Here is a 12,080-nt window from a genome sequence, read left to right as displayed (position 1 = left end):
AAAATAATATAAATTGTAATATATTATATATCATATCACTATAGCTATATACATATATGTAATAGCAATACATCAACTATTATTATGATATACAATTGAAATTATGATAATATTATTATATAAACTAAATAATTAATATTATTAGAAATGGTATAATAAATAAATATAGCGGTTTAACTACTGTTAAATTATAATATAGTAGGATCAATACTCAACTATGGTCATTGAAGAGTCACACACTTTCAAGCATAATAAGTTTATAAGCAATATCAAAAGTATTCTCTTGGATTATCGGAGATGTGCCAAAAAAAGATATATACAAGATTGATATGATTAGATAGGAGACATTACAAGTGGTATCAGAGCATGATCTTGCTAGCCTTCAAATTAAAGATAAAAAAGCAATCAACATATAATCTTGAGATCAATATAGAAATTATTTTTGAACAATATAATCCAAACTCAATAATAACACAGGAATGTATATTGAGATCAATATAAAATTTATTAGATCAACTATAGTTGATTAACATGAAACCAATGAACTATATAGTTAGATCAATATCCTCTCCCTAGTACAAGTATTCAGAGTTTATCCATGGGACAATACAAGGACTATCGAAGGGACAATAAAATTATAAGATTAGAGACTTACAGATGTTGCCCAACATAAGGGTTGTTGAATTACAACCAATCAGATAGTAAACAATGACCAGATAGGAAGTATTTAGTGTATCAATCATATATAAAGACATTACTATCATAAGAAACAATAAATTTTGCTTTGTGTCAATAAATTCACGAAAAAAGAAGAATACTTTATCATTGCACATAAAGAACTAGTTAAGGTTCAATCTAAATTTTAAATTAGCAAGTAGCAACTATTTTTTTCTCCAATAGATGTTGATTATGTAGCTAGGTAGAAAACAATTAGAATAAGGGATATTGCCACTCAACAAGCCCCTTTGTGGATAACTCTAGAATAAAATATAAGTTTTAAACATTGGTCAATGAGTTTGACTCAAAATCACACAGTTAAATCCTAATAGCAATATCACAATTTGATGGTAATCAAAGAACATTGTCCATGTTGATCCTACTAGCACCACTAAGTAAGGATACATACAATAAAAAGAGTTGGAAGAATTAATAATACTCTTACATCACTTCTAGGTAAAAAAATAATTAAATATCAATACTATTATATAGATCAAATGGAAAATAGTAATAAAAATAAGGACATCGATAAATAAGGAGAAATCGATGAAAAGGCCAATTCAACAAATCAAAAAGTGGATAAGACAATACATGTGCTAACATTTTAGAGGAATCTCCATTTTGATATAAAAATAATATAGCAAAGAAGGGCGTACGTGGATCATAAAGCACCCGATAAGGACCATGAAGGATAAGTAAACATTGGAAACAAACAAGGATTACTTTAGCAGGGATACAATAGCCAACTAAGGTCAAAAAAGGAAAAAATAAATAAACATAGAAGCCTTTGAAAGAGGTATAAAACCATAAGGCGTAAGAAAATATAATAATTAAAATATTAAGAAGTGAATTGTGTATTGCAATATGCTTCCAACAACCCACGTGTAGTAATTATTTGCACAACTACTCTTACCATTTCAATTTCACAAATTTGCACAATTTGAATATAGTGGTTTGTTCAATTTACACCATATATTATCTCTCAATTGTTTATGGTGACATTGTTGGAGAGACTTCCAAGATTGTTTTGATACGATTTAGCTAATTCACTAAAGTACAATCAATTTTTGGTGCTACTTTTTCTTCATCTTCTCGAACATTGTCTTCTTCATCTCTTCCTCTTCCTCTTCCTCTTGTTCATGTTCCTCTTCCCCTTCCTCATATTCTCCTCCTCCTCCACCTCCTACTTCTCCTATTTCTCTTTTTCCTCCTCCTTGTTGTTCTTCTCCTCCTCCTCCATCTCATGTTTCCCCTCCTCATTGTCTCCTCCTCTTCTTCTTCCACCTTCCTCCCTCTATCCTTCTCTTTCTCGTCTTTTTTTCTAGTCCTCCCCCTCTTCTTCGTCTTCCTCCTCTCCATCTCATCCTCCTCTTAATATCAAAACTTATCACCATTTTTTAAAAATAAAAGATATGTACAATATTTTTTAACTAATTATTTATTTTAAAAATCTTTATTTAAAGTATTATTCGTAATATTTTCAAAGTTAGAAAGATTAATATTTTTATATTATAGTGCTAATAGTTGTAACTTTAAAGTTGTTAGGTAAACTTGTGCACTTTCTATGTAATTACCAATCTACTTTTGTTTGGGATCATTTTAGATACCTAACAACAATTTATTGAGAATTTGATGTCATTTTACTTAAAATAATCAATAAATATTTACAATATTGAAAAAAATATTACCATATAGTTTTCCATTAAATCATAGATTTAACTTATATATATATATATATATATATATATATATATATATATATATATATATATATATATATATATATATATATATATATATATATATATATATATATATATATATATATATAACCTTTTTTTTAAAAATTAATTTTATCTATCGATTCCATATTTTCAAAAAGACATCCTACTATTTATAATAAGAGTAAATTTAATTATTTTTGAAGCTAACTTATCAATTAAAAGTATATAATTAAAATCTAATATTAGGATTGGAATTTTTTTAATTTTTTTATTACTAGTGTTGAGTTTTTAATTTAGGATTATATTTAAAGTAGAAATTAGTTTTACTATTTTTTACATTAACTTATTGTATTATATTATACTACTTTATTGTTAACAATAAAATATTTTAAGATTATTAAAAAATCTAAGTTATAGAAATATTGACTATTTCATTTATGAATTTATGCAATGACAACAATTATTTACTTCAAATATTTTTGCTAATACAAATATAATAAAAATTACATTTTTACTATAAATTTTTAGAATGTTGGCTAAATTTGTTATTCATCACATGTTTTTAAATAGAGTTGTTCTTATTTCAAAATAATTGTATAAGAAATTAGATTTATTAAAAATGGTATTATGATTTTAAAGGGAAGACGAAAAATATGTTTATTAAAAAAGAAATTCCCAATACTATTATTTCATTTTGTTTCTATTTTTTAAATTATTTTACTATTGCAGGTCAATTTTACCATCAATAATTCAACAATGATACACTTGCTTCAATTATATTTCCCTTTTTGGGGTCCTAATGCTTTTTCAGGACATATAAATTGTTCTCTTAGGCTTACTTTATAGTGTTAGTAGTTATTGGGTGTTTTGTTATAGTGCACATTAAATCTAAATTGTTCACATGAAAATGAAAAGTCAATTTAGATATAGATTATATAGTTAGCGTATTTTTTTATAATTATAAGTAGAATATTTTTAATACTATTTATTGCTTTATTTTTTATTTTATTTCTTTGATATGTTAAAGGCCATGATGCCCAATATTGTGTTTAGATTTAATAAACCATCTCAATGGCACCAAAGATCAAAGATGGATAGGTATCCTTCGTATAGCCCTAACATAAATATCTCAAATTGATTTATCCAATTTTAGTAGCTTTTTTAATTTTCAAATTTATAACATTGCTCTTGTACTTCATTGTGAATATAACCTAAAAATTAAACTTAGCTACGATCAAGTTGTTAGAACGAAAAAAAGTATGCTTAATACTCAAACATCCATGATATAAACTAAGTTTAACATGTTTATTTTGACAGTAAGAGTTCTAAACAAATTTCGCTTCAAGAACAAGTGTCTAACTTATCATATTGGCTTGTCTTATTAGAATCTCTTCTCCATCTACTCCATCGTTAGCAAGATTATTTGCTTCTTTATTACCTTCCCCATAAATATGTTTTATGATTGTTTCTTAGAATTGATCAATGATGGCTAGGGCATATTCAAGTTTAGAATTAAGGATCTAATTTATTTTTCTTAACGCATTTAGGATAATTTGCAAGTCTCCTTCAATAACTAATTTGTTAATACCTACCTCTCTACTTAGAGCTCAACCTTCTATCAATACCTCTAATTCAGCTAAGTTATTAGACATTGCTCCTAAAGGTTTGGTGCATTTAGTTAGGCATGATCCATTATTTGAACAAATAATACATCCTAAGCTTGTTGGACCTGGATTACCTCTAAACGCCCCATCAAAATTTAACTTCGACCATCCTGTAGGAGGAGTTTCCCATTTACTTTTTTATCTAGCAATCTTGTTGGACTTTACATATATTATTGGTGGGTTAATTAGTTTAAACTAATTTTGACGCATATCTGCATCCCAATCTAAAACGGAACCTTCCTCCTTATATGAGTTTCTACGATTATTGTTAACTACCTCAATAATGCAAGCCTTTAATATATTAAAAACTGATATTAAATCCATCGTTTCATTAGGAAAAAATCTTCTATTCCTTTCTTTCCATAATTTCCATAGGAGTATGGAAGAGGATATTTTCCATAAATTACTATAAACCTTTTAGAACAACCATGCTTCGGCCAAAGTTTTAAAAAATTAAATTAAGTAGGTTATCAAGGAATGCACTTTGCCAATTTAATTTCATACATAACCAATACCAACAATTTTTAACAAAGGGACAATCATAAAGCAAGTGTTCAGATGTTTTTTATTCTTTTTCGCAATAGGGCATCTAAATGGTCTTTGAAAACCCATCTTGGTGAACATATTTGGTGTTAGAATTCTCTTTTGAAGAGTCCCCCAAAGGAAGATGCTTTTTAAAGGGATGTCAATCTTATCCCATTGTTGAGAAATTGTTATCTATTCATATCCTAGCTAGACTTTCAAATTTTGGTCTTTTGAGGCTCCCAAACTAATTTATCTTTCCTATCTTTATAATTTCTCTGCCTACTTTTTAAAAATTGATTAAAAATGCACTTTTCCTGTGATGAAAGTGAAGTTTCATCTAGGGATTTCCATTATCATCCTACATACTAATTATCGTTACTTTTCATTTTATAATCACTTACATTCTTACCCCAAAGAGCTGAAAGAGTGTTTTTTTTATGTTTATAGGTAGATTTACACTATCCGGAGATGGGAGCTCATCCCATGAATCTTCCCAAAATAAAGTGATAGGCCAACGCTGAGGCAAATAATTAAGAAATAATTAACAATTTATGATAAAATTCAGCTTGGTTTATTCGTGTCAATCTAAGAGCGTAAGCTTGCAAAAGGTGTCCGAACAATATGCCATCAAGGGATGTTGCTTATGATATGAGGGATTATGAATGCATCTAGAACATACAAGAATAAATCTGCAGCAAACTAAAGTAATTCTGGCGACAGGAAATGTCACTTCCTGGCGACAGGAACTATAATTTTATGGCAATAACAGTTTCAATAAATCTAATAATCTAAAAACAAAACTCTCAAATACAAACCAAACTGATCTACAAACTATAAATGTGCATAAGATATGGATGGTTAATTTGATAACATAATTTCTTAATGCACAATTATTTCTCTTCTAATTTTGTGATTAAAATTCTACAGAAACTACAATACAGGAATGCGACAGGAACTATGGTACAAAAATTAAGACAAATTATAATACAAATCAAATCTGAAAGCCATATCAATTAGATCTGCAACATTGAAATAAAAATAGATTATTAACAATCGTCATTGAATATAGAAATATAATATTAACTAACAAAAATTATTAAACTATCAAACATAACAATATAAAACATAATAAACAAATGTCAAACACACTAGAATAAATTATTTACAGTCTATCAGCTGCTGGAGAGTGGGCGCCCTTCCTCCCAACAAACTGATTGAAGAAAATGCTCAAAGAACTCTTAAATCAACTCAGCACAATAATATATTTCTAATCTTATGATTCATACATTCTTCTCCTCTCTTGAATATGTGATGGCTAATATAGCCTTTTACATATAAAACAAACAATTCCATTTTTATCATGGAAGTTCAATCTTTATGGCTGAAACTTATTGTTTTACTTTTAATAGTGTTAAATATATGACCACTCTTTCTATAACACAATAAACTAATTTCTTAACAATATACTAATTATTTGCAAACTAATTTTCTAATAATATAACAAATAAACAATATGAAAATCTGGCCGAAATGGTAAATCTATAATTTTGGCCTTTAGAAAACCACTCATAACTCCTTTGTCATTCACTTTCTGAAGATTTTGCCACGTCAGAACCAAATTGGCTCTATTCTGGACAAAACCCATATCTCGGATTTTTCAGATTCTTCTTCATTTTCTCAGAAACTGCCACGCAATATTGACTATAGAAAATGTTTGAATTGTGATTTCTTGCAAAATTCTAATGAATATAATAATATCATTATATCTTCTTCAACATATTCCTTAGTCAATATTGTTGGAATAGAAAATACTCCAAATAAATACCAATAAGAGTCTTGCATAGAAGGTGAAGAAGGCGACAGGAGTTGCAGTCCCAACTGACAGGTGACAAGAGGTTGTAAATAATAGGAAGATCTATAACAATGAATCAACATGATGCAATAGTAAAGATTAGTAAAACATAATCAATAATGAATTTTCCATATTTTAATCCCAAAACAATATTAAATACTACTTAATTATATTAAACTATATGCAACATTATAATGGTAAAATGGAATGAAATGGGATACAAATAGAATAGAGAAGTATGTAGGAAAGTGCATAAGATAGATCAAAATAGAGCATTAAATAGGTTATAACTGCCTCTCATCATTCCCCCCAACTTAGCATATTGCATGCCCTTGTGCAATTAATATTATCAAGGGGTTTCTGGTTTGAACTAGAAGTACTTTGGATTTATCGTTTTGGCCTTCTCTCTACGCCGAACCATGATAATCCATATATAAACACAAATCCCTTTCTTTGCTTCACATGACAAGTTTTCTTAGTTTTTCTTCTTCAAATAGGGATATTTCTTTTAACTTTTCATAAATTGTTTCTCTTTCTCTTTCTTGTTCTTTTTTTTTAACTTTTTATAGCATCATGGTTCAAAATGTTACATATAGGGGAAATTTATCTCAATTTGCACAAGAGGAATTTAAATGGGTGAAATAGAAGAGATGAGATAAAGGTTATTGTATGATGGATATAATGGATAGCATGATGGAATTATTAAGGGAGGTGGATGGAAGATAATAGGATGACATTCCTCCCCCCAACTTAAAGGTTGACCGTCCACGAGAAACAAGGAGAGGGTATGTAGGTGTGTTGTATAGTGATCAATATAATAAGCAATACAAATAAAGTTAAGAGATAAATTAAGGAAAAGAAAACAAAATCGATTGTTTTACCAACATGCATGGGTAGAAAGACCAAGGTGGGAAGATGGAGTAACTCAGCAACTGTCGCCACCAAAAGTGATGAATCAACCAAAAATGAACGAAGAAAGGCACCCAAAATTGTATTGCAACACCACAAAAGACCACCATCTGACTGAAAGCAGCAAAGAGAAGACCACTAGAAGCAATCATAAAACATGGGACAAAGAGGGCAATCTGTGGGGCCACCATTATCAAATGAAGCACTGGAGATCATACACTACGTAACAAAATCCACTGAAACACCTGAACAGATCATGCAACATATACTAGGGGTGATCAAAGATGTGAGGATCATGTTGAAGAGGAGAAGAGTTGTAGAAGTGAGCGACAGGAGGTGAAAAGAACCACTAAAACCAATGAGTGTTCCTGAAAAGAATGATTAGTAGAAAAACCAAGAACACCAATTATTGCTTTTTTTTCCCTTTTTTTTTTTGAATAAATTTTGCTAATGATAAGTGACCGCTAGCAAGCCAGTTTTCATCACTCACTGCTTAATGGCATTGTAAAAACAGTTTTCACCATTAAGGATTTATTTTGCAGGTAACATCCGCAAGAAACTGGTTTTCGAATATTAACTGGCCAACAACGCCCGAAGGTATTCATTGTTGGATCTTTTATTGTTTTTTTCTTTTTCTTTTTCTTTTTCTTTTTTTTCATTTTTTAAATTTTTCATTTTATTTTTCTTTTGGATTTTTTCCAATTTTTCAATAACTCCATAGAATGACCAAAGAAATGAAATCCTGACATAGATGATGAAAAATGATACCATCCAAATCTTGATTTTTTACCATGACCACATAGAAGGCACTGTTGAAACTTGATTGCATAATGAACTTGAAATGATCACCAAGAATAACCTCATCAGAACTGGAACCACAAACCACTGCACTAGAAACATTTTTTATCTATGTATCTCTCACCACTGAATCTGAAAACTGATTGTAGAGCTTCAAAACATACTTGGACACTTGGGTAAGAGTATTACTCACAAGGATGATGATTCTCATATTTTTCTATGCTGACTAAATAAGAAGACATCTCTTGAAGATATAAAACCCTATTCTTGTGAAGCTTGTGAAATATCCATGGTAGAAAAATTTAATGTTGCAAGTAACACACCTTCATTACCAAATATACGAGTATGGAGTGAAAACCAATAGTAGTCACCAATGTATCCATAGAACTCCAGAGAGACACAACTCGAGGAAGGAGTGTAGTGGCTAGCATTGTATTCAAAGTATTGTAAGATGTGTTGCTGAATAATCATGAACCTCATAGACCATGTTTCACACTTTCCTCCATTGAATTAATCACCAAAGAAAGGAAATCTTGTCTCAAAGTGGTGAACACCCTATGCCAAAAATTTCATGTGATCTTGAATAGTGAAGCACCAGTGAAATGGGTATGCACTAGATAGTTAGCAAGCCCACACAATGTGAACAAAGCCAACATAGTGTGTTATGGAATGCTTGTGTAGAGAAGTATCATCAACTGGTATTGATTCTAACATTATCACACCACAACAAGAGACCTATAACCACATTCTCTAAACCAAGCATATCAAGTATAGTAAATAAATATCATCCATTCAATAACTCTATCATTAAGTAGGTTATTTAGTTTTACAAATGCTAGATAGAGTTATTACTATGAATAGATACTTGATAGAATGGATAAATACAAAGAAATTCTTGTGGAGACATCACATGTGGAGGTTTGCTAAAAGGACCAACAAAACAATCAATGAAGCTTGATTTGAAATCATCCAAGAACCACAAGATTTGAGGGATTCCACCCAACTTAACTTAATGCTACAAGGTCATGAAATCATTAGGATAACCAAAGAAATTAGGTAACCCAAAGAGAGTAACACATCTTTAGAATTCCTGATCAAGACCAGGGGGACCAAAGGGTGCAACAGCTGGAAGCGGAGGAGAATCAACTGGCCTTCGAGACTGCTCAAGTTATGCAAGAGATGGAGCGAAAGAGCGAGGAATAACTCTCGCCTGTTCTTTTGATTTTCTCTGTCTTTTGGCTTTTGTTTTGGCTTTAGGTCGTGGTATTACTTGTCTTTTTTCCTGGTCTTTTCTCAGAACTCTACTTTTTGGTTGGGCTTTTTGCTTATTATCAGCCTCTGAACTTATACTATTTTGGCTAGGCTTTCACACTTATTATTAGCCTTACATGTTTTAACTATTGGCTTTCAGGATCCTTGTAAAACCTGTTTATCTAAACAAAAACACATCTTTAGAATTTTATGAGCCTTATTGAATGATAGATAAATCAAATATTTCAATAATTCGATGGATGGATTCCCAAATAAACTATAGGCTATAAAAGCAAAGGGAAGTCACCTCATGCAAGGAATCAAGAAATTAGCATGTATAATCAATGAATGATCATTATAAGATACAAGAACCAAGAATAAAGAAAATATGGATATTAATACTTTGATCCTTGTTAAATAAATGAATCATCCATAGTTTATTTGGTCTTCTTAGGACAATGGGAAGAATCAACAATGAAGATTAACAATCATCTAGGTTTTAACATTTTGACCATTAATGCATAGAATCCCTTATGATAATGCTTAATCAATTATTGGTCCTAGATCAACAAGTATATGAGGAATGCACAGTTTAATCATACGCCTCCAAATATCAATATGTGTAAGTACAAAAGTAATAGAATATAGATCTTGGAGGATCTGGGAACACATTTGTGGAATATGGAATACATATGGTTTAATATTACTTTGTGCGTGATTGATATTAATACACCTACTCATGAGTCCATTAATTAAAATTGATGCAATTTGAAGTATGGGCTCATTTGTAGGTATTTGGAATTCACTAAGTAGAAAAGAAGAACAAAGTTGATTATATTTCAATAAATAATAATACTGTTCTTCTAATTTAATTAAACCAAAATCCCATTCCTTAAGTCCATCGATATATTCCAATGTTGATTTATCAATTTCAAGCACATCATTATATGGTAAAGGGATTCGTGAAAGTTTATTAACCACCTTATTATGAAGTCTTGTATGAGGCAATATAGTTTCATTTGGTGGATATGGTGGAGTGGGTAGAATATGATATGAATGAGATAATGAATATGGTAAGAAGTGTGAAGGAGATAAGGTAGATGGGAATAAGGATGGTTGAAATGTAGATAGTAAGGATGGATATGGTGGAATATAAGAGGGATATACGGGTTGTTGTGAGCATGCATGATTACATTCGTTGTACATGCTAGGTGGAGAAGTCCATTTTGAAGAAATATGTTGAATTTGTAATGAATTAGAGTGACAATACATGTTACCAACATAATGCATACCTTGATCTTCTTGGGTTGGTGCTTGAGATTGTTCATCCATTATAAGGAATACTTGGTCACTTCCACCCTTATCATGGTAAGGATCAGAAATAGCTTGTACCTCATTCACCGTGTTCTCATGATTGTTTGAGCATATACATTGGGCATCTTTCCTGTAGCAGTTAGAACAACAAGTTGTTAGATTTTCATCATCAAAATCACATTGTTCTAAGAATTCATCAATGATATTTTCTTGGTCATATATAAAGATACCATTTGTACATACCTGTGATAATGGAAGATCGAGAACATTTAAGTTACATTCATCAGGTAGAGAGGGTTTTAAAATCTCACCTTTGGTCAATGTGATTTCCCCACCAATTTCTTCTTTTGTTTTGAAATTTGAAGGTGTGAGTTTGGGGGCGGCAACCACCAATGGGGTCAAGGGGCAACACCTTGGGGCAGTGCCCAAGCACATTTTTCCTCATGTTCCCTTCAAATTTTGCATTTTTAAAACATTTTGCACCTAAAATTGATGTACTTGAACAACCTTGAAAATGCACTATTTTTAACATTGTTTTCTTCAAAATAGCTTCTTCTCTTTACCAACAATAACTCACAACAACTAGTGATAATGTTAAATTGAAATTGACTTCTAAAACCTACTTGCAAACTCTAAAACAATGCATCTATATGATTTAAGCAACACAAATTAAGATTAATTACTTAAGCAAGGCTAGCAATTGCAAAAGCTTTCATCCTAACGCATTGTTCCTAACTCAACTCATCAAGCTAAAATGCCTTTGACACCTTTCCCCGGCAACGGCACCAAAATGATAGGCCAACATTGGGGCAAATAATTAAGAAATAATTAACAATTTATGATAAAATTCAGCTTGGTCTATTCGTGTCAATCCGAGAGCATAAGCTTGCGAAAGGTATCCGAGCAATATGCCATCAAGGGATCTTGCTTATGATATGAGGGAGTATGAATGCATCTAGAACACAAGAATAAATCTGCAACAAACTAAAGTAATTTTGGCGACAAGAACTGTCACTTCCTAGTGACAAGAACTATAATTTCTGACAATAACAGTTTCAATAAATCTAATAATCTAAAAACAAAACTCTCAAATACAAACCAAACTGATCTACAAACCATAAACGTGCATAAGATATGGATAGTTAATCTGATAACATAATTTCTTAATGCACAATTATTTCTCTTCTAATTTTTGGGATTAAAATTCTACAAAAACTACAATACAGGAACTACAGTACAGAAATTAAGACAAATTATAATAGAAATCAAATCTGAAAGCCATATCAACTAGATCTGCAACATTGAAATAAAAATAGATTATTAAGA

General features: G+C 30.5%; 1 protein-coding gene across 13 annotated transcripts in view; it reads right to left on the bottom strand.

The window, feature by feature from the left end:
- Nucleotides 1-12,080, bottom strand: part of LOC149534980 (tRNA (guanine(26)-N(2))-dimethyltransferase-like) — a 116,182-nt gene that overhangs the window by 3,955 nt on the left and 100,147 nt on the right. For 3 of the 13 annotated variants that reach the window (XR_016357764.1, XR_016357754.1, XR_016357762.1), the window contains one exon: nucleotides 10,733-10,884. The exons of 3 other annotated variants lie outside the window; for them this stretch is intronic. Coding sequence is in view for 1 of the 10 variants with exons in the window: in XM_089806545.1 (XP_089662671.1) it covers nucleotides 6,332-6,508 (177 nt within the window). In the remaining 9 variants the exon portion in view is untranslated. Of the gene's footprint in view, nucleotides 1-5,868; nucleotides 6,546-10,732; nucleotides 10,885-11,066; nucleotides 11,205-12,080 lie in introns of those variants that run through there. 7 more of the 13 variants (XR_016357753.1, XR_016357760.1, XR_016357755.1 and 4 more) reach the window with 5 other exon arrangements.

The sequence above is a fragment of the Cupressus sempervirens genome, chromosome 10, assembly GCF_028749045.1.
Source record: "Cupressus sempervirens isolate cs-2001-9-10 chromosome 10, ASM2874904v1, whole genome shotgun sequence".
In the NCBI taxonomy this organism is placed as follows: Eukaryota; Viridiplantae; Streptophyta; class Pinopsida; order Cupressales; family Cupressaceae; genus Cupressus; species Cupressus sempervirens.
The sequence above is the reverse complement of the archived record's forward strand: the minus strand, read 5'-3'. Positions and strand labels throughout refer to the sequence as shown.